The following is a 23,663-nucleotide window of genomic DNA, read 5'->3' on the forward strand; positions in this document are numbered from 1 at the left end:
AATGGAGAGGGTGGCGCTAGCGTCTGCGATTGGTCCGCTTTTTATTGCTTATCTTAGGCTAGCAGTTCGAATATCGAGGCGGCATGCAACGGAATGTTAAGAATGGCGCTAAAACGGATCCTCAGAGAAGAATATTTGGCCGGATAAGTTCGTAAACGTACCGAAAGTGCTCTAAAGCATTACACGGGCACGGAAGAGGTTTTATTCTATGCAAATGAACCCACGCGCTCCGGCTGGTGCGACTAGCCAGTGCATGAGCGCTCGGCGGCAGCCATCTTTTATTCCTTTCGGAATGGGGCTGCATGAAGCTATTTAGAAGAGAATTCAGTGTTGTTCGGCGTAATAATGCATTCTTAACACATAGACTTTACTTCACGCCACGTGAAATGCAGGTGAAGTCGGTGTCGCGAAAGAACTTTTGACCAATGGCCGAGGGCAAGTGGCGTTGAGGCGTCGAATCACAAATACCTATTTATTTTTTGTTCTTTCCAATCGTGCATAATCAATGTGTTGACGTGATATCATATGGGGAGCCATCACGGTTTTCGTGATGTCGCGTGACAGACAGGCGAAGAGGGGATGGTCCAAAAAATGTTTGACGAATGGAGGAGGGTTGATTGCAGAATTGAAATAGAGAAGTTTAGAATCGCTTTACGTTATTGGGTCCTTCTTGTCTGCAAACTATCTGCTAGCCAGTTCGTGCTCTAGTGCATGCCGCGAAGCAGGCACTGTAACTCGTTTCGTCCTCTTACACTGGCTTAGCGTTGACCCTTTCTTAACGAAGACCCTGCGATCATTGCTTCACTAACTTCATACTTCCTAAAAGGTTATCCCACTGTGCGCGATAAGGATTTCGTATCTCTTCTAAAATTCCAAATTGTGGCAGTACTACTGTTTGAAAAATACTTACCGAAAATAATTTATCGGCGTTTCACTTGCTCACGTCCTGTACTGACTCCCATCGGAAGAAATCGCGCTTCTATTCATGCACAAATATACACTCGCCAAGAATCGCTTGCGTTCATACTGGATTTCAATAACTGATGCCGGCACCCGCTACGACTCACTCACTCACCATGATGTGCTCATCTTTTATTTACGTCCGCTCACACACATCGACAGTCACTAAGTTCAACTTCACCTCCACTCAGACTTACAGTCGTTTATTGACATACATATTCAAAGTTCATCGGCAGTCACATTCTACATACCCATGTCTATTAAAGCTCTTCACGCGCATTCCATTTCCACACACATTCATGCAACCGCACCTGTTGTCACTCAATCACAAACTATCCTAGCTCTCTGTAGTAAGTGTGCATATAGCATGTTCCAGGTGCTCATGTGCCTGGAACAATATAGTCAACTACACAGTTCTTTCACCAATCACCAAGCTGTCCTTTTGAGCAGTATTCGTGTGTATACTGCTTGCTTATACATCACTTTTGAAATTTATGTGTACATATTACTTTTGTGGTGCTGGCCCTGATACACACACACACACACAAATATTATAGCTCCACAGACATTTTTCTGCAAGGGTGTTGAAAACGGGCTCTTTGCCGAACCTTCACTTGTTTTATATACGTTTAGTTAAATTGGAATGTAAAAGACTGCTATCAGATGGTACACAGAGACAGCGCTCGATTAAGTTTGCAGCGCCCATCGAGACCCTGATTTCCTAGCTTTCTGCGAATAAAATTACACATTAAATCATCAACATACAATGATAACTTTGAATAATTCCTGTTTAATTTATTCGTCTTTTTTATTTACGGGAAATCCGTTTTGTCTTGTAATCCATCGATATTTACAATTAAAGAATAATAAAATCAGGTCCCTATTCAATATATGCTTTTATTATACGGGATTAATTGATAAAACTTGATGATCCAAATTCGCGTTTTCTATTCTCTATGATGAATCACGCAGGAGACGCAGGAAAAGAAGGTGTAGCCTCTGCGGCGGGGACTACGACACCAGGTGAAGAGTCAGTATCCGGTGGTAAGCGCTTTTGCAGTGAAGCTGTATACCTGTGCATTCCAAGGAAATTTCCCTTCCGTTAGGAAAGAACTCCCCATATATTGGTTGATCCCGGAGGTGGTGCAACCCAGGCTCAACCATCGGCGGAGGTGAAGCAGGCGTTATGCACTTCCCATAGGTGGGCCGAGCCTGAAGATAGTGCAATGCCGAGCCGACCCGCGGCGGAGGTGGAACAGGCGTTAAGCACTCCTCATACACGCTCGGATGCGGAAGTAGTGGAATGCCGCGCCAACACGTGACGGAGGTGAAGCAAGCATTTATCGCAACCCCTACGTGGGGCGATCCCGCAGAGAGTGTAATGCCGGGCCGACGCGCGGTGGTGGTGAAGTAGGCGTTGAGAACTCCCCATATGGGGGCGGATCCACAAGATTGTGTGATACCGGCCCAACCCGTGGCTGAGGTGAAGCCGACGTTAAGCACTCCCCATATGCGGGTGGATCCCGAAGTTAGTGCAACGCCGGGCCAGCCCGCAGCGGACGTGCAGTTTCCCATTATGGGGCCCATATACAAATCTTCGTTGGTCCTCCTTCTTTACAGAATGGAAGGCCACTGAGATTTTTTTTCACTAGAGCTAAGCAGTTCAGATACTTCAGCATTTATTTTCATTTTGTATTGCTCATGTAGCACTAAAAATTATTCTGACATCTATGAGCCTGTCAAACATAAGTGAAATTTCCCATTTGTAGGGATATTAATTTTTTTAGGAAGTCGCAATGGAAAAGAACTCGAGCCACTACAATGAATATCGTATTTATCTATCCTAGTATTTAAATGTAAAAAGCATAGCCATTCAGAAAGGCTATTGCAGCGAAAATTTGGCCGTAACATCCTCCGGCGCCCGCGTATATAATGTCCTGCGCTTTACGGCTGCACACTCTAACCAATGAAACCCCAGCAAAGTGAACAAACACATGAACCAGGTGTAGAAGTTTTTTTGCATTTCTGGCCCAGAGATGAGCCAGTTGGAGATTTTGTAAGGCATCATAACAATAACCATTCTTAACAAATAATTTATTATCTCTTTCTTCTGGCTCTTGGCAAAGTACGAAGACGAGTCTATTGTAATTGATTTTAATATATACGATAATTTGCTATTTACTGATTGATATTTAGTGTTTCTCGTAAGGCTGACATAAAAATGCAACAGTCATTGACAAGCATGGGTATCCATTCCTTGAATCTGCGCGGACAATGACGGCGACCAAAGAGGAAGGACCCAGGACGAGCGCTATGTTTTGCTGTCAGGTTCCGCGCTGATTTTTGGTCCTAGGCCTGTTAAGTCCTTGTGAATCGAGCACGTTCCAGCCGCTCATGTGTAGGCCGACATATGCCGGGAACAATAAAGTCAACAACACAGTTCTTGAACCAATCACCAGGCTGTCCTCTTGAACAATATTCATTTGTACACTGCTTGCGCTCACACCAGCTTTCGAAATTATACATATTAGTTTTGTTGTAGTGGGCCTCATGAACGCACACCCAAAATAAAGTGTACTTTCATGGACATTTACCAGCTAGGATGTTGAAAACTTGCTTTTTGCGGAACCTTCACTTCTATTACATGCACTTAATTAAATTGGTATGTAAAAGGCTGCTATCAGATGGTACAGAATACAGCGCTCGATTAAGTTCGCAGCGGCCATCGAGAGCCTGATTTTTTAACGTTCTGTGAGTAACATTACGCATTAAATCATCGCAATACTAGATACGTTTTAACCAATTCTGTCTAATGTAATCTTTCTTCTTACATACGGGAAATGCGTTTTATTGTTGGATTCTATCAATTTATTATTTTACATATACTAAAATCATTTCCCTATTTATTCTATGCATTTATTAAACGGTATAATTTTACAATACTTTATTATCGAAAAGCGCGCTTTCTATTCTCTATGATGCATCACGCATGGGTCACAGGAAGTGAAGGTGGAGGCTCAGCGGTGGTGGCTACGAAACCAGGGAAAGGGTCAGCACCCGATGGCAAGTGTTTTTTACTTTCGCTACACCTAAACTATTTGCATATAGTTCAGCCTTTATTTCTATTTAGTGCTTGCTCATACAGCACTAAAAATTATTCGGACCTCTGTGACGCTGCCAAACATAAGTCAAATTTCCCATTTGTAAGGTGATAAGTTTATTTGGGAAGTCTCTATGGAAAAGAATTCGAGTTACTTCAAAAATATGCTATCTGTTATCTATTCAACTAAATAAATCTAAAAACCTCAGCCAATCAGAAAGGTGATTGCAGTGAAAATTTGATCGTAACCTTTTCCGGCGCCGGCATATTTAATGTCCTGCGCTGTAGGGCTCTACACTGTAGCTAACGAACCCCCATGATTGTGAACGAGCACGGAAACCTGGTGGCGAAGTCTTTTGCATGCGTGGCTGAGAGATACAGCAGTTGCAGATTGCGCAACGCGTCTTGGCAAAGTGAAAAGACGGATCTATTGTAACTGGTTTTAATTTTCTACGATAATTTGCTATTTACTGATTGCTGTTTAGTATTTCTTATGAGGCTGACACAATGACGCAACATTCATTGAAAAGCACGGGTATCTATCCTTTTAAGGAAGTGCGGGAAATGACAACAACCCCCGAGGAAGGACCATGGACGAGCGCTATCTATGTGTTGTCGTCGTGTTCAGCGCTGATTTAGCAAATGCATGAATTCCAAATCGGCCAGCTTTCAACATTACTTCAATAAGTATAGAGTGGTTGTCAGCTATTCCAGATGCAATAACTTTTCTAATATGCGTAATTTGGTATTTTTTGGACAATGCGAAGTCGATTTCTTTATCCTACTGAAAACAAAGCACCGCTTTACCTGGGATTTCTCATAGGGTCAGTAAGGCTGAAATTTCTAGCACCAGGCAATAAAAGAGTGCAAGATATAATGCGTGGTCCTTGAAACTTTATTGTGTGACTGCAAGATATTGATTCTCTATAATTCTAAGGTTGTTAATTAGATGAAGCTGAGCCACCAGAGACTGTACTAGACAATTACTCTCATTTGACCGAGTCTTTCTGTGTGGAAGAACAGCAAATTTGAGGTACCTGGACAATTCGTCTTTGCACCTGACTGAATTATATTGTACGTTGAACTGCTATTTCGGTTCTAGCGCAATGTGAACCTCACCCCAGTAATTAAAAAACCACATGTACACTTTCTTTATTTCTTGAAATACATTCCTTTATTGATATTATTATCTTAAAGGTCCTTCTGTGAGAAATAGTCCTCAGGGCAATCTGCGATCATTTCCAACAGAGAGGAGCACACTACAAAGGAAATGAGAACATTAAACAAACCAATTAATTTTCTGTCTGCTTACTTTCTCGCAGACCTATAAAGTGATTATCAATAAATGTGCCCATCTGCTCCCTTGTTTAAACAGTCTCACCTACAGGATCTCTAAGCGAAGTGGATTTACCGCTGGTATACAACGGCGAACTTTTGTTACGGATGGTCTTGTTGATTTTGTGCCGGTAGTATTGCGAAAGCGTATAATTGGCTTCGGCGAAATTTCTACGGGTTTGTCTGCAGAGCCCCAGATTGAACTTCAGTGTTCAAACAATATTTTCTTGTAATTCTTATTTTTAAACAAAATAATAGTCAGATGTCTGCCCAAAAGAGTGTACTGCTATTTCTTGGAAATATCTTAGAGGATACCAGCGTCACAAAACAGTTTTTTCAATGATAAGGCGCTGCAAAGTTGGCAAAGCCGTGATCTGAATCTATCGGCAAAATATACATCAACAATGGCCATTCACTACGTTTTCAGTGCCGCGCTTCAATGTTTTAAATTATTTACATGCTGAGGGATACGGCTGAAGAAAGCTGATAAGCTTTGCAATTTGTTGTTACGGCGACTACACCGTAACACATTTGCCGCATTATCATATTAAATATTTTGCAATGCCAATCGCAACATATTTTAAGCGCCTTTGTCGTGATTCAAGTGTTATGTTATTTTCACAATTCACACGCCCTCTTCTCATCAATTCATGTAAATTCTGACACTTGGAGTCGAATAATAACAAAGGTCTAGATGCTAGACTTCGCTTTTTATATAGAAATCTCATGTTGGCCAGTCCATCTCTGAAGAATTCCAGGATTTTGTGTACTTCGTAGACAGGACGTCAGGTCAAGGAGCGGCGTAATGATTGTGCGTTAAAAATATAATGTGTCATTAAGCTTCATGCGATGTTGCGAGTTTAAGCTAGCAAAAAGGGAAAAAACGAATCCATGAATTTTGTACAATTTTCAGTAACACACGTCCAGAGTCGAGGTTTTGCAAACTTGGGAAGGACGCCTCAACATGACGACAATTTGGGCGCGCCAACGGCGGCGTCGCTGTACATCTTTTACTATAAAATTTACGTCACGGCATGCGAGATTAGACCTCCCGTCGCGTCATAACGGACGTCGCAGGTTGAGCAAGGTTCGATACCAGGTCGCCTCTACTCAGGCTAATGCCCTGCTGCTATGGCAGCGTCCCTGTGACGTCATGGAAAAGTGAAATGTCGTAGCTGATTTTTCTTCTATCTTAATATTGATCTTACTTATAAAGTGGGGTTTATGTGGGCTATTTATCATAAAATTAATTTTGTTTATTTTTCTTTGATAGGCCAAGTCTAGATCAACTACAAATGTGCTAGCTTGAGAAAAGCGTTGTAGGGCCAATTTACAGTGTGGCACTTGTGCACTTTTACAGTGTAGTGCCAACGCTACCGCGTAAGTATGCGCGAACGATACAGTTAGTCGTCTGAAAGATGCGGCGTATCTATCACAAGGAAGCTATTCGGCAAACGACATTCCGCGTAGCTTCGCAATTTTGATAAAACGCGCACAAACTGCTACTCATACATGCATTTCTTCTAGTAAAAAAATTCCTATACTTTTCTGCAAAGTAACTTGCAGCACTATCGAAAGTTCGAGTTCTACACACGCGATATCCAAGCGGTGCGCTGTATAGTAGCGCGCTGTCTCCTACAGTCTCCATTAAAGAGTTTCCCTTTTCTTGGTCGGTGCATGATACGTTACTGCGGCACCTGATCAGCTAGGCACTTAGCCCAAGCACGTTAAATGCCGAAAAAATATTGGCCGTTATAGTCTCTAACTATAATATCAGCCGTAACCATGATACCAAGCAATATGGCAGCGCCCATACAGCCAAGGCAGCCCGCTTTCATATTGATACGTGCGGAAAGACAGAGACAAAAGAGACCATTTACACTCTAATTCCAATAGTGCCAGACTGGCAGGCACAGCCTAGACACGCATGAAAAGTTAGAGGGATGAGAAATCAGACCTGCGGACCTGGACCAGAGATGGGCGTTGGTAGATGGTAGCATGTTTACTTTCGCTGCCTCGTCAACATGGAACCTCATCCCGATGATTTGTTTTATAATCATGAAGAGGCGGCAGTGTCGAGCAGCCAGCTGCCAAGCCGATACCAGGGACTCCAGTGGTCGTTTTACTTCCAGCTGAAAGTCAAAGTGCCTTTCCGGGCATCGTCGTCGAACATTTTGCGGTTCCAGCAGATCTGATAGGCACTCTAATTACGCGACGAGTCGTTGCACGGTGCAGAACAACGCCGTTGGTGCGCAGAGAGACGTGAAGGCGTTTGGAGAGCGGCTACAGCACCAGAAAGTTAATGTATGTAGTGCTTTATATTTCAAACAGCACAATTTTTCCCCGTAATGGGGGAACTGGTGAACTCGGAATGTTCACGTTGTAGATTTCGCCAGCAGACACAGCAAAAACGATTGTGGGCCAAATGTTCCGCCGCAGCTAGCAAGAGGCGGACGGTTTTAAACAAGAGCAAGAATAACAAGTTCATGAACAGTGTGCTTTGACTGCTGGCGTCCCTGTCGACGCAATGTCGCTCATGCTGCTGAGTAACCACCGGTCACCGAGCTTCTCACCAATGAGGAGCTGGAGGCGCAAGTGCTTTTTGACATGATCAATACGTAGTCTTCCACATGTGACGTTGGCAAGGTGTGTCTATTATTGGCTCGGCCACAACACTGACCTCTTCAGCCACATCCTATGGTAGAAATGAGCAGGCGTCGTACGACCATGTGGTCATCGAGGTAGTGTGGTGAAGATAGAACTCCACCTTGGACTGATTGCGCGAAGCTTGAGTGGTGTTTTGGAAAAATGGCGGCAGTGGAGTTAGAAAATCGACTCGTCCGGCTGCCTTGTGTTAGTGTCGATCGGCTGCTATAGAAAGGTGGAGTGAGTCCATGTCTGTCTTTGGCATGACCACTTTGCGAAGGGCTCACTAAGGAAAAATGTGTGACTCGCATGTTCTCCTGAAACTATCTGTTAGCCAGTTCGTGGTTGCGCACATGCCACGGAGCAGGCACCGTAATTCAATTCGTCCTCTTATGCTGGCTTAGTGTGGACCCTTCCTAAACGAGGACCCCTGCGAGGTTATGTTTCAGTAATTTCATTCTTCCTAAAATGCGATCCTTTTGTGCACGAGAAGTGTTTTCTAGAGCTTATATATTTCTGAAATGTGGCAGTAGTTTTTTTGAAAAAGTGCTCGTGCCTAATGAAAACGTTTTGGGCGTTATACTGGTTCACACTCCTGTACTCAGTACCATCGGTTCAAATCCCCCTTCTACTCGTGCACAAATATACACTCGCTAAGAATCGCTTGCGTTCATAGTGGATTTCAAGACTAGATGCCCGCACCCACTACGTCTACGTCTCATACTCGCGTTGAGACTCACACTCCAGGACTTTCTCAACCTCCTTTGTTTACCTCGGCTCACAGGCATCGACCGTAACTGCTGTTCAATCTCGCCTCCACTCAAACTTACTGTGGTTTATTTACATGGACACTCAACGTTGACGGAAGTAACAGTTCTACATATTCAAGTCTACTAAAGCTCATTGCGTGCGTTCCATTTCCACCCAGAACCTTGCAATCGCACCGGTTGTCACTCACTCACAATCAATCCTAGGTCAGTGAAGTCACTGTGCGTAGAGCACGTTCTAGCTGCTCATGAGTAGGCCGAGATCTGCCTGGGACAATATAGTCAACAACAAAGTTCTTTGACCAATCAGCCAGCTGTTGTCTTCAACAATATTCATTCGTATACTGCTTGCGTATACACCAGCTTTCAATTTTAAGTGGCCATATTACTTTTGTGGTTCTGGCACTCACACAATTGTCGTTCGACAGACATTTTTCTGGTAGGATGTTGAAAATGTTCTTCTTGCATAACCTTCACCTCTGTTACAGGCGTTTGACTAAATTGGAATGAAAAAGTCTGCTATCAGATAGTACTCAAGCTGTATGGTATGGTATGGAGAACTTTATTTAGGTCCTGAGGGATCAGTCTGGGACTGATGCGGGCCGCTCCCACGTCGGTACAGAGAGGGCGAGCCCCTCTGCCATCACACGGGCCCTCTGGACAGCCCTGAGTTGGTCCGCCAGCACTTCACTGTGCAGCATTCGCTGCCACCACTGTTCACCTCGAGAACCATCACCGGCCAACGCCAAGCAGCGCCACAGCATGTGTTGTAAATCGAGCAAACCCCCACACTTACTACAATAGAGTGAAACCCCGCAGTCCGGATTAATTTTATTCATGATGACCGGGTTAGGGTACGTCCGTGTCTGCAGAAGCCTTAATGTAACCGCCTGCGGCCTACTTAATTTAGGATGTGGCAACGGGAATGCCCTGCGCCCTAAGTAATAGTGCTTGGTGATGTCGTTGTAGGTTAACAGTTGGTCCCTGTACTCAGGAGCGGGAGATCCAGCCCCTTCAGGGAGTACACGGCACACTAATCCTCGTGCCTCCCTGTGCGCCACCTGGTTGAGGTTACGCGGGGCTCCCTACACTGTCCCCATGTGCGCCGGGAACCAAGTAACGGTATGCGAAGTGATATCCCTACCCTGCAGCAGTCTGTTAGCCGGTTCCGCAACAAAGCTGTATCTAAATTAATTTTGCAGCGGTCATCGGGACCCTGATTTTTTACCTTCTGTTAATAACTGTGCGCAAGAAATCATCACCATACAATAATACCTTTGAATGAATTCGGTTTACCTCATTCGTCCATATTCCATACAGAAAATACATTTTTTGTTATTTCATAGATGGTAATTTTTTATAAGTAAAAAAATCAGGTCCCTATTTAATATACGCTTTTAATGCACGGTATTATTTTATAAAAACAATCATTAGGAGTGCAGTCTTTTATTGTGTATGATGAATTACACAGGAGTGGGAGCAGGTGCAGCTGGATCATCTGGGGCGAATACTACGGCACATGGGGAAAAATCAGAATCCGCTGGTAAGTTCTTTTTATTATCACTACAGCTCAACTTTGTGCCTACATTTCGCATTTATTTCTATTTGGTGTTTGTTCGTGCAGCACTAAAGTTTGTGTTGGCACCTATGGTACTGTGAAACATAATTGAAATTGCCCATCTGTAAGGGTTTAGTTTTATTTGGGAAGTTGCAATTGACAATAACTCGAGTTACTGTAATAATATGGTATTTGCTATCTATTCTACTATATAAACGAAAAAAAAATAATAGCCAATCAGAAAGGTAATTGCAGTGAAAACTCGATCGTGACATCTTCCTGCGCCCGCCTATATAATGTACTGCGCTGTAAAGCAGTACGTTGTATCGAACGAACCCCATAAAAGTGAAAAAAAATACACATGAACCTGGTGGCGAAAATTTTTGCATGTCTGGCTCATAGATGCAGCATTTACAGATTGCGTAACGCATCATAGAAATAAACGTTTTGATTAAGTACTCTAATATCGATATTTGCTACCTCTCAACGAAGTAAAAATGCGGATATATCGTAATCGATTTTTGATATCTATGATAATTTTCTATTTATTGATGGCTATTTAGTCTTTCTCTAACTCTGACACAAAAGCGCAAGAGTCTTTGATAAGCATGGGTATATATACATTAATTTAGTCAGCGCAGAAAATGGCGGCGGCAAAGAGGAAGGAACCAGAATGAGCGCTGTCTATAAGTTGCACTAGTTTTCCGCGCTGATATATGAAATGGGAGGATACCAACTGGGTTGCCTTTCAACCTCGCTTGAATGGGTGTAAAGTGGTTGTCAGATATTTCTGATGCGATCATTTTTCCAACATGCGTAATTCGGTATTTTTCGAACAATGTGAAGTCGATGTCATGATAGTACGGAGCACAACACACCGATTTATTCTCCAGGTCACCTAGGTTCAACAAAGTTGAAATTGCCAACGCCAGGCAGAAAAATAATGTAAAATTTCATGTGTGGTTCTCGAAACCTGATGTGACTGCAATATATTGATTCTCTATAATTTCAAGGTTCTGAATTAGATGAAACCGAGCCACGAGAAGCAGTACTAAACAATTAGTGCCATTTTACAGTGTCTTTCTGTGTGGAAAAGCTGCAACTTTGTGGTACCTGTACAATTCAACTTTGCACCTGAATGAATTAAATTGTATGCTGAACAGCCATTTTGGCTGTAGCGTAACACAGATTTCAGCACAAAATTATTTTAAAAATAACAATGTACCACATCGTTTACTTATTTTAGGTTCCCTCCTTTATCGCTAATATTAGCCTAAAGGTGTGAAATAGTCATTAGGGTAGTCTGCGAAAATTCTCTAAGGACACGAGTACACTATAAATCAAACAATGAGAACGGTCTTTGATCACACAAAACAATATATTGCAGTCTGCTTACTGGATGGCTGAGCTATGAAGCGTTTGTCAATCATGGTGCCCAACTGTTTCCCCCCCTCCCTTCCTGTGTTTCAACAGTCTCACCTACAGGACCTCTAAGGAAAGGAGAGCTACTGCTCTCATTTGCACACAACGCTGAACTTTCGTTACAGAAGCTATTTTGATTTTGCATCGCTAGTACTGCGAAAGTGAATGTTTGACCGCGGTGAAATTTCTACGGCAGTGTTTACAGAGCACCTGATTGAACTTCAGTTTCAAAAGAGAAATATACATTTTTTCTTGTTATTCCCATTTATAAACAAAAAGTCAGTCAGATGTCTGGCCAAAAGAGGTTATAGATATTTCTGGGAAATATTCTGTAAGAAAATACCAGCATACCCAAGGAGTTTAAAGAATCATAAGGTGCTCAAAAGTTCTTGAAGCACTGAACCGATTCTATTTAGAAAATATGCATCAACACTAGCAATTCAGTATATTTTCAGTTCCACGTTTGAATATTTTAAATAATTTGGCTCAAAAATGACACGGGTAAGAAAAGCTCATAACGTTTGCACTTCATTAATATGGTCTTCATATCGTACATATCGCCTTCAAACCATAATTCCATTAAAGCCTGACGCTTGTCATGGAATAATAACAATGCTATAGATTTTAGTCTTCTTTTCATATATAAGTATCTCATGCTGGCCAGTCCCTGTCTGCAGAGTTTTTGTTTTGTAGGAGAGATAGGACAGAATTGGGAAAAGTTGACAGTCACTCCGGCATATGCTAAAAAGCATCAAGGTGAAAGTCTGTAACCCACAAGACATTAATTACTTGACGTTCTCATTCGACCGAGTCTTTACTTCCTATAAGTTGTTTTCTCCAACCAAAGGTCATGGCTTCGAGTGTTTAGTCGCCTATATTTTATTTAACGGTGCCTTAACTTCGCCCCACTTGACACCAAAGGCCGTAGGTTCGCCTCCACCAATGCTTCTGGGCTCGACCATCAGTGCTGGCTTCATTATATTGTTGCCATTAAGTTACACTGCCGCGAAAGCAGAATATCAATTTTTCGATAACTCCAGACAACGGATTTTTCCGCTCTTGAGGTGCTTAAGGATTTCAGCTGAATAAAAAGACACAGCTACAAAAGCTACAGTTTATAGACAGGCTTCCGAACAGGAACAAAAGACTGACTCTGAAGGCCCCAATCATTCCAAGGAGTGTCACGAAGAATATTTCAATCAGGATATACTGGAAGTCGTGGTCACCGCGAATCCATAATTTTGTTTACTTCGCAGACGAGATGTGACGTCAAGGGCGGGCGCAATGATTATGGGCTATAAATATAATGTGTCCTTCACATTCACACAATGTCGTCAGTGTTATAAAGAAAAAAAAGAACATAACAAAGGCAATAATTTTACTACAATCTTCAGTAACGCACAACCAGAGGCAAGGTCTTCTAGAATTGAGAGCCACGCGTCAACATGCCGATAATTTGGGCATGCCAACAGCGGCGTCTCGTTAGATATCTCTTACCATAAAATTGATGTCACCACCTGCAAGATCAGACATCGCGCCGCGTTACCGCTGACGCCACAGGATGAGCACGGTTCGCAATCAAGTCGCGTCTACTTACCCTAATGCCCTGCTGCTATGACAGCCTACCTATGACGTCAGGAAAGAGCGAAATGTCGCATCGGGTGCTGCGAAAATTTCCAGTTGAGAAGAAGCCACATTCTTCTTGTGCCTTAATACTTATGATACCGATAACTTGGGTTTGAGTTCGGTACGTATTTATCATACAATTCATTTTGTTCTTTGGTCTTTCACAGGCTGAGTCAACATATAGAGTAAATATGCTGGCTTGAAAGAAGTGTTGTCCGGCACCTGTACAGTGTGTTGCATGGCCGCTTTTAATAAACGGAAAATGAGACATCCACCCGAACGTAGCTAAGTGCTTCAAAGGAAATCCATACGGGTTCCTCGAAAGAAAAAACTTCGCAGTGGAAGAAAAATTCCTCCTGCTCCGGGACTCGAACCCGGAACCAACGACTTTCCAGAGCAGCCTCTCAACTATCTGAGCTAACCAGGCGGCTAGCTGACGGCAGGCGAAGTCGAATTCATCAACAACTTAAAAGCAAAGGCAAGAGATTGGCGTAATAGCTCTGCGGGTTTCCGCAAGGTAGAGGGAAGTAATTAAGCAATAAAACGACGGACACCGACCAAAAGAAGTACTAAAAATCATCAAATCAAAAAGACGTTTCGGCTTCCCTACTGAAGTCTTGTTCACAATGGGATGAAGGAAAGTTCACGAAAGCTTACGTATACTTCAGAACGTGACGTAAGCAGCATGTGTATGACGGGGGGAGGTTTCCCTCATTTCGATTGAGCGTGTGACGTGTTTTTTGTTTCTCCAGCGATTCCAGATACAACAGCTATGTTATATTGCTTTGTTGGCCGATAACTCTCGAGCGATCCCAGTCAATGTTGTGGCCCGCTGCATCCGTGTGCTCGGCAAGAGCATTCGAACCTGTGCGTTTCTTTTCGACATCTTTCTGACGCTACCTCAGTCACTGTTTGAAGTTGCCCCATTCACCGATGTATGTGTAGTCGCAGTCTGCGCAGGGTATCTTATAGACTACGCCGAGAAACGATTCTCTCCGAAGCCTGTCCTTACCGCCAACGAGTGCTTGCTCAGCTTACACATGGGCACGTGCGCCACCTCAACGTCATAATTGCGCAGAATGCGAGACAAGGTTTCACTTATTCCTAGAACGTAGGGTATGGAAGCATGCTTGTACAGGCAAGTCCACGGTACGGCAATGGGTGCATCCGTCTCTGTTACTGCTGCCATTCTTGCGGTGGAGTGTTTGGAAAGCTGTGCTCTCGCGTCCTTCAGTCCTAGGCCAAAAGTTTTGGGCGCTATGTGGACGACGGTTTTTCTGTGATTCGGCGCAGCGCTTGGGCTTCGTTCACTGCGCACTTAAGCAGTCAGGAAAAGGCCATCCAATTTACAGTTGAGACAGAGGTCGACAGCAGACTCCCTTCTTTAGGCGCACTTGTCACCAGACGCGATATACGGCTCTCATTCAGCGTATACCGTAAGGACACTCACCCTGGCCGCTACCTGAACTTTCAATCCGCTCATCCTGACGCTCACAAAAGGTCGGTTGCTGCCTCCCTACTCAACTGTGCGATCCGCATTTGTACCGCAGCAGAAAGTCATTCCACAGACTTGGTCCACGAGCGAGGAGATCTCTCGGCAAGCGCCTATCCCATGTCCTTTTTGAGTGCTGTGGAACGCCGCCTGTCCAATTCAGTACATCCGGCTAATCCCCTTCCAAGAAAGTGTGCTGCCATACCCTACGTTCCGAGGATAAGCGAAACCTTGTCTCGCATTCTGCGCAGTTATGACGTTGAGGTGGCGCACGTGGCCATGTGTAAGCTGAGGCAAGCACGCGTTGGCGGTAAGGACAGGCTTCCGAGAGAATCGTTTCCCGGCGTAGTCTATAAGATACCCTGCGCAGATTTCGACTACGCATACATCGGTGAATCAGGCAACTTGAAACCGAGACTGAGGCAGCATTAGAGAGATGTCCAAAAGAAACGTACAGTTTCTAATGCCCTTGCCGAGCACACGGATGCAACGGGCTACAAGATTGACTGGGATCGCTCGAGAGTTATCGGCCAAGAAAGAAACCTGAAATCGCGGTTGTATCTGGAATCGCTGGAGATACAAAAAACACGTCACACGCTCAATAGAAATGAAGGAAACCTCCCCCCGTCATACACGCGCTGCTTACGTCACGATCTGGTGTATACATAAGCTTCCGTGAACTTTCCTTCATCCCACTGTGAACAAGGCTTCCGTAGGGATGCCGAAACATCTTTTACATTGAATCATTTTTAGTACTTCTTTTGGTCGGTCTCCGTCGTTTTATTGCTTCATGTTTCATCGTAACCAGACGGGCTTCTGTTGAACCCTCGATTTCATTTCAGTGAAGTAATTAATAAAGGGAAAATGAGGCATCCACCCGAACGTAGGTAAGTGCTATAACGTAGCTAAGTGTTGATAAATTTGACTACGCCTGCAATCTGCTAGCCGCCTGGTTAGCTCAGATTGTAGAGCGGCTGCCCGGAAAGGTGGTGGTCATAGGTTCGAGTCCCGGGCGATGACGAATTTTTATTCAACTGCAAACCTTTCTTTCGAGGAATTCATATGGATTTCTTTTGCATCACCTAGATACGTACGGGTGGATGTCTCAATTTCCTTTTAATAATCGCCTCCCTCCACCTTGCGGGTTTCGACAGAACTATTACGTCAAACTCTTGCCTTTGCTTCTGAGTTGTTGATAAATTCGACTTGGCCTGCCATCTGCTAGCCGCCTGGTTGGCTCAGATGGTAGAGCGGGTGCCCCGGAAAGGCGGTAGTTCCGGGTTTCGGTCCTGCACCACGACAATTTTTTCTTCAACTGCGAACCCTTTTTTCGAGGAACCCGTATCGGTTCCCTTTGCAGCAGTTAGCTACGTTAGGGTAAATGTCTCATTTTCCATTTATTAATTTCTTGTCTCCACCTTGCGCGTTTCCGTAGAACTATTACGTCAAACTATGACCACTTTTCCAGCAAACCGTCGCAACCTACGTCGTAGATACGCAAGAACAATCCCGTTTCTCGTCTGATAGGTACGGCTTATCTATCACAAGAAAGCCATTCTGTGACCACATTCCGCGTAGCTTTTCCATGTTGTTAAAACGCGTACAAGGCTTCTTCACATACAGGCATTCCTCATAGTAAAAAAAGGCTATTATCATTCTACAAAGTAACTTGCACCACTGCCGAAGGTGGGAGTTGACCACAGGCGATGTTTATACGGTTCGGAACATAGTAACGCGCGTAACCGTCTGCCTATAATCTGGGTTAGAGAGTTTTCTTTTTCTTGGTAGGTGTATAATACGTTACAGAGGCATCTGATGATCCAGGCACTTATTGCAAGAAGGTGGTATGCCGACAAAATTGCGGCGGTTGCAGTCGCTAACCATAATACCCACCGTAACTGTGATTGCGTAGCAATATGGCAGCGCCTATACAGCCAAAACCGCCCGCTTTGAAATTGTTACGCGTGAAAAGGCAGAGGCAAAAGATACAATTTACGCTCTATTAACAATAGAGCCAGAGTGGCAGGCATAGCCTATACACGCCTGAAGGCTTAGAGGGATAAGAAATTAGTCTTGAAGACTTGAGACAGGGCTGTGCGTTGGTAAATGATAGCATACGTACTTTTGCCGCCACGGCAACTAGGAACCTCATCCCGATGATTCGGTATATAATCATGTAGAGACGGCAGTGTTGAGGAGCGAGGTGAGAGGCCGCCACCAGCGATTCCACTGGTCGTTTTCCTTCCAGCAGCAAGTCAAAGTACATTTCCGGGCATTGTCGTCGAACTTTTTGTGGTTCCAGCAGATCTGATAGGCCCTCGAATTGCGCGACGAGTCGTTGCACGGAGTGGAACAACGCCATTGGCGCGCAGAGAGACGTGACGACGTGACGGCGTTTGGAGAGTGGCTATGACACCAGGAAGTTAATGTATGTGGTGTTTTATATTTCAAACAACAGAATTTTCCTGCGTAACGAAGGAACATGTGACGTTGGAGTGTTCACGTGGCAGATTTGGTCAGCCAACACAGCAAAACGATTGAGAGGCAAATCTGCCGCCGTAGCCAGGAAGAGGCGGCGGCTTATAAGTATGAACAAAAATAAAAATTCCATGAACAAGGTGCTTTGCGGGCTGGCGTCCCTCTCGACCAAAAGCGGCACATGTTGCTGCGCAACAACTGGTCACCGAGCTCCTCACCAATGAGGAGCGGAGGCCCACGGGCTTGTTTGACATTGATTGATGCGTAGTCTTCCACTTGTGACGTTGACAAGGTGCATATATTCTTGGCTTGGCAACAACACTGACTTCTTCAGCCACCACCTATGGTAGAAATGAGAAGGCGTCGGCAAAACAGCGGCTCGCGTAGTTGGACCAGTCCGGTTGCCTTCTGTTAGGGTCGATTGTCTGCTGTGGAAAGGTCGGGTGAGCTCCTGTCTCTGCCCGGCGGGACCACTGTGCGAACGGCGCACTAGTAAAATATGCGTGACTCACTTGTTCTCTGGAAACTATGTGTTAACCAGTTCGCGATCGTGCAGATACCACGAAGCCAGCACTGTAATTCAGTTCGTCCTCTGATTCTGACTAAGTGCTAGCGCTTCCTCATCGACGACCCTGCGATATTATGTTTCACTAATTTGATACTTCCTAAAAGGGGATCCTTTTGTGTGCAAGAAGTGTTTTGTAGGGCTTATAAATTTCTAACATGTGGCAGTAGTATTCTTTGAAAAAGTACTCGTACTTACCGAAAATTTTTGAGGCGTTATACTGGCTCACACTCCTTTACACCCTCCCATCGGGACAAATCACACTTCTACTTGTGCAGAAATATACACTCGCCAAAAATCGCTTGAGTTCATACTGGATTTCAATAACAGATTCCGGCTCCCACTACGAATCCTACTCGCGTTGAGATATGCCCAGCAGGACTTGCTCGCATTCTTTTCTCTACCTCCACTCACACATATCGACAGTCACTCATGTTCAATCTCACCTCTACTCAAACACACTGTCGTTTATTTGCATGAACCCTCTATGTTGACCGGCAGTCACACTTCTACACATTCTTGTTTATTAAAGCTCATTGCGCTCACTTCATTTCTACACACATCGATGCAATCGCACCTCTTGTCAATCACTCATAATTGGTCCTAAATCATTGAAGTCGGTGGGGAGAGGGCACGTTCCAGTATACCGAGATATGCATGGAGCAATATAGTCAATAACACAGACTTTTTACCGATCACCAAGCTCTCCTCTTGAACACTATTGATTTGTATGCTGCTTGCGTATACCCCAGCTTTTAAAGTTAAGTTCCATGGACATATTTCAGCTAGGATGTGAAAATGTGCTTCTTGCAGTACCGTAACTTCTGTTCAATGCATTTAATTAAAGTGGGATGTAAAAACCTGTGTCACATGGTACACAGGACAGCACTCGACTAGCCTCGCACCGGACATGGAGACCCTGATAAGAAAGTTCTTAACTTTATGTGAGTAACATTAGGCATTAAATCATCACGATACAACGATACCTTTGAATCAAATTTGTTTAAATTATTCTTCTATACTACGTTTGGAAAATGTGTTTTTGTTGTCGTCCATCAATATTAATTTTCTACAAATATGAAAACTAGGTCCCTAAAGAATAAATGATTTTAATTGATGGTATTACTTTATAAACTTTAATGATCAAGAATCGCGTTTTGTATTCTGTACGATGCATCACGCAGGAGGAGCAGTAAGTACAGCTGGAACCTCTGGGGCGACTATTACGGGAAAAAAGGAAAAGTCAGGATCCGGTGGTAAGTTCTTTTTACTATCACTACAGCTAAACTTAGTGCCTACACTTCCACATTTATTTCTATTTTAGGCTTGTTCAAGGAGCGCTAAAAATTGTTTCGGGTGCTATGATGATGTCAAACATAATGTAAATTGTCCATTTGTAACGATTTAAGCTTATTTAGAAAGTCTCTGGAAAAGAACTCGAGTTGCTCAAAAAAATATTGCTATTTGTTATGTATTCTAGTATTTAAATGGTAAAAGCACGGCCAATTAGAAAGGTTATTGCAATGAAAATTCGATTGTAAGATCTTCCGGCGCCCGCATGTATATTGTCCTGCGCTGTACGGCTGTGCGTAGTATCCCCCATCAACGTGACGGACGCATGAACCCGGTGGCGAAGCTTTTGCATGACTGGCTCAGAGATGCAGCAGTTAGAGTTTGCATAAAGCATTATAGCGACAAACATCTTTATTAGGTACTCTAATATGCCTAGTTGCTTCTTCTTGACAAAATAAAAATGCGGAACTATTGTAGTTGATTTTATTATCTATTCTAATCTGCTATTTATTGTTTGCTATTAGGTATTTCTCTAAGGCTGACACAATAACGCAAAAGTCATTAACAAGTATTGATATCCATTTTAATCAGTGCTTAAAATGGCATTGGCCCAACAGGAAGGGCACAACTGTAGCGCTGTATGTGTTACCGTCTTGTTCAGCACTGATTTAGGAAACGCATGAATTCCAACTCGGCCATCTTTCAACCTTACTTCAATGGGTATAGATTGATTGTCAGCTATTCGAGATGAGATTATTCTTTTAGTATGCGTAATTTCGCATTTTTGGAATAATGCAAAGTCGACGGCATTAGAGCACTGAAAACAAAGTACTGCTTAATTCCACAGTTTTCGTAGGGTCAACAAGGTTGAAATTTCCAGCCCCAGGCAAAAGAATAATGTAAGCTTTACTGTGTAGTGTTTGAAACCTGATTATGTGACTGCAAATATTTATTCTCTACAAGTTCAAGGTACCGAGCTAGATGAACCGCAGTCACGAGAGACATTACTAAACAATCAGTGTCATTTTCTATGGAAAAACGGCAACTTAGTGGCAACATATAATTTGTGTCTGCAGCTGAATTAACAAAAGAAATTGTATGTTGAACAGGCATTTTGGTTCTAGCACAACGTGGACCTCAGCAAAAAATTTATAAAAAAACCCCAGGCACCACCTTTTTTATTTATTTTAACCTTATTCCTTTCTTTACAGTATTAGCCTCAAGGTCGGTGAAGTGTGAAATAGTCATTAGGTTAATCTGCAAAGACACCCTACAAACAGGATCACATTACAAATCAAACAATAAGAACAATCTTTGATTAAACAAATGAATTATTTCTGGGCTTACTTTCCCGCTGATATATCAAATGAGTGTCAGTAAGCGTGTCCAACTGTCCGCCTTGTTTGAACCGTCTTCCCTACACGATCTCTAAGGGCGGAAGATTTATGGTTCTTATTTTCATACAACAGCGAACTTTCGTTCGAGCAGCTTTTGTTAATTTTGTACCGCTAGTAGTGTGAAAGCGAATGATTGACCCTGGCTAAATTTGTACGGGAGTATTTTCAGATCACCAGATTGAACTTAAGTGATCAGAAAAATATTTCCTTGCCATTCCCATTTGTAAAGAAAATAAAAGTCAGATGTCTGCCCAAAAGGGTGAGCGGTTGTCTTCAGCCAAAAAGATCACGTTCTCATGACCCCTGCGCCAGAAAGAATGTTCTGCGTCTGCTGCCAAGGTCTGTGAGTGGTGTCGCTAGCTAACACTCCCAGGGTCCTACTAGGAAACATATTTACCCAATAAAGTGGATTGGCAAACGGTGCCGTTGTAGCTCAATTGGTAGAGCATCGCAAGCGAAATTCGAAGGTTGTGGGGTCGTTCCTCACCTGCGGCAAGTTACTTTTTCATCCACTTTCATTTCCAATAATTTATCGTTTCTTTACTTCATTCATGACATACAAGCGACGTTATCCTATGTTGACTTTGGTGTTAGTGCAAGTTGGCTTCTGATGATATGACTAGTAAAAGTCGTGTCCCTCGGTTAATCCTCTTTCTTCTCGTTTATCAAAAGGGTGTATTAGTATTTCTGGAAAATTTACTGCTAGAAGATACCAGTGTCACAAAACAGTTTTATGAATCATAAGGCGCTGCAAAGATGCTAAAGCAGTGATCTGAATCTACCTACAAAGTAAACATCAACACTGGCCATTCAGTATGTTTTCAGCAGCGCGCTTCAATCTTTTAAAATATTTACCTGTAGACGGATACGATATAAACAAAAAGATGAAAAGGTTTGCCATTTGTTGTCATGCCGACTCCACCGCTCATACGTCTGCCATCGTATCAGCTTAAGTATTTTACTATCCCAACTCCACGGTATTGTAAGCGCCTTTGTCGTTATTCAAATGTCAATGTAATTTTTACAATTCACACACATTCTTCTCATAATTCCTTATAAATTCTAACGCTTGGTGTCAAGTAATAACAAATCTATACATGCCAGTCTTCGTTTTATCAGCAGAAATCTCATGCTGGCCAGTCCATCTCTGTGGAAATTGTTCTTGTTTTAGAGGCTGTACCGAAATGGAAAAAAGTTGACAGCCACTTCAGAATATGCTAAAGAGCATCAAGGCGAAAGCCTGCCTGCTCACAAGACATAAATAAATCACTAGACATTCTTATTCGAGTGGGTTGTTGCTTCCTATGAATTGTTTTCTTCCTCCAAAGGTCTTGTTTACAAGTGTCCTAATTCCGTATGTCTTAGGTAACGGTGCCTTAACTTCCCACTACTTAACACCAAAGGCCGCAGGTTCGCTTCACACCAATGGTTCTCAGCTCTACCTTCAATGGTGGCTCCAATAATTTCGCTGCCATTGAGTCTCGGTCCCACGAAAGGCCGAGGGTTGGACTCCCACGAGAGGTCTTGTGCTCGAGTCCCACCAATGATCGTGGGTGGTACGATCAATTTTGATGCAATTGAATTTTTGTGCCATAACGCCGCATGTTGAATTTTCGAATAACGCCGGACACCGTATTTTTCGACACACGAGGCCTTAAAAACACACCCAGACACACAAACACTCACACATGCGCACACACAAGCACAAACACTCACCTACCAAAGCTCCAGTTGATAGATATGTTTCCGAACATGCAGTGAAACAAATGACTCGGTAGGCCGCGATAATTCGAATGATTGTCACGAAGAATATTTCAGTGAGGTTACACAGGATACCGTAGGCTCGTCGACGCCACAATTTCGTGTACTTCGTAGATGGGACGTGACGTCAAGGAGGGGCGCAATGATAGTGGGTTAAAAATAAAGTGTGCTATTAAGCTTCATAAGATGTTGTCAGTTTTATCATGAAGAAAGAAAAAAAATATAACGAATGCATCAATTTTACTACAACTTGATGTAACACAAGGCCAGAGCCGAGGTCTTCCAAACTTGGGAAGTATGCGTCAACATGCGGACCATTTGGGCGCGCCAATAGCGGCGCCACGGTAGTTTTTTTACCATAATATTAACCTCACGGCCTGTGAGATTAGACCTCCTGCCGCGTCATTGCGGACGCCGCAGGTTGAGCAGGGTTCGCAACCAAGTCACGTCTAATTTAGGTAATGCCCTGCGGCTATGGCTGCATCTCTATGACGTCATGGAAGAGTAAAATGTCGTAGCTCATTTTCTTCGCATCTGCGACACGCGCATTCCATTTTCATCAATGCAAAGGAAAAAACTGTAGATGAGCTTTGGAATGAATTTAAGGATATAGTAGAGCATTGTGTGGACCGATTTGTGCCAACTCGAAAAAAAAAAGACTAAACAACGCCGACCTTGCATTAACCGCGGCATCATTCACATGAAAAGAAAATTAAAGCGACTGCGTAAAAAGAAAAAAGGTTCGGAAATTGAGGCATACTCTGACACTATCCAAAAAGCAATTCTTTGAACAAACACTGACAGGGTTCCTAAAAAGTTCCGCACAAAAATTCTGGAGATATCTTAGCAGTAGGAAGGATAAAATTGAAGAAATTGTAAAGGACAACATAAAGTTAACAAAGTCTGCGGACATTGCCGAACATTTTAATTACTTCTTTCAATCTGTGTTTACTAATAATAAAAACATGAATACAGACGAGCATTTACCATATATAACACGTTACCTAATGGGAAATCTAGAAATCAAACAAGAAGGGGTGTTCCAATTGCTGCTGAGTTTAGATGGAAAAAAATCTAGTGGACCTGACAGAATTTGTCCTGAATTTCTGAAACGCTATGCTGAATGGATGTCATACTACTTAACGATAATTTTCGCGAAATCATTACATACGCATTCTCTACCCACAGACTGGCGCAGGGCCGTAGTTATACCAGTGCACAAAGGCGGTGATCGCACACTTGTAAATAATTACCGTCCAATTT

The 23,663-nt window shown here is 43.3% G+C and overlaps 1 protein-coding gene across 1 annotated transcript in view; it reads left to right on the plus strand.

Annotated features, from left to right (window-relative positions):
* Positions 1 to 23,663, plus strand: part of LOC142588858 (uncharacterized) — a 73,914-nt gene that overhangs the window by 23,710 nt on the left and 26,541 nt on the right. Inside the window, exon 3 of the mRNA XM_075700678.1 lies at positions 19,147 to 19,205. Coding sequence (XP_075556793.1) covers positions 19,147 to 19,205 — 59 coding nt within the window. The remainder of the gene's footprint in view (positions 1 to 19,146; positions 19,206 to 23,663) is intronic.

Source organism: Dermacentor variabilis, chromosome 7 (genome assembly GCF_050947875.1).
Source record: "Dermacentor variabilis isolate Ectoservices chromosome 7, ASM5094787v1, whole genome shotgun sequence".
NCBI classification, from domain to species: Eukaryota; Metazoa; Arthropoda; class Arachnida; order Ixodida; family Ixodidae; genus Dermacentor; species Dermacentor variabilis.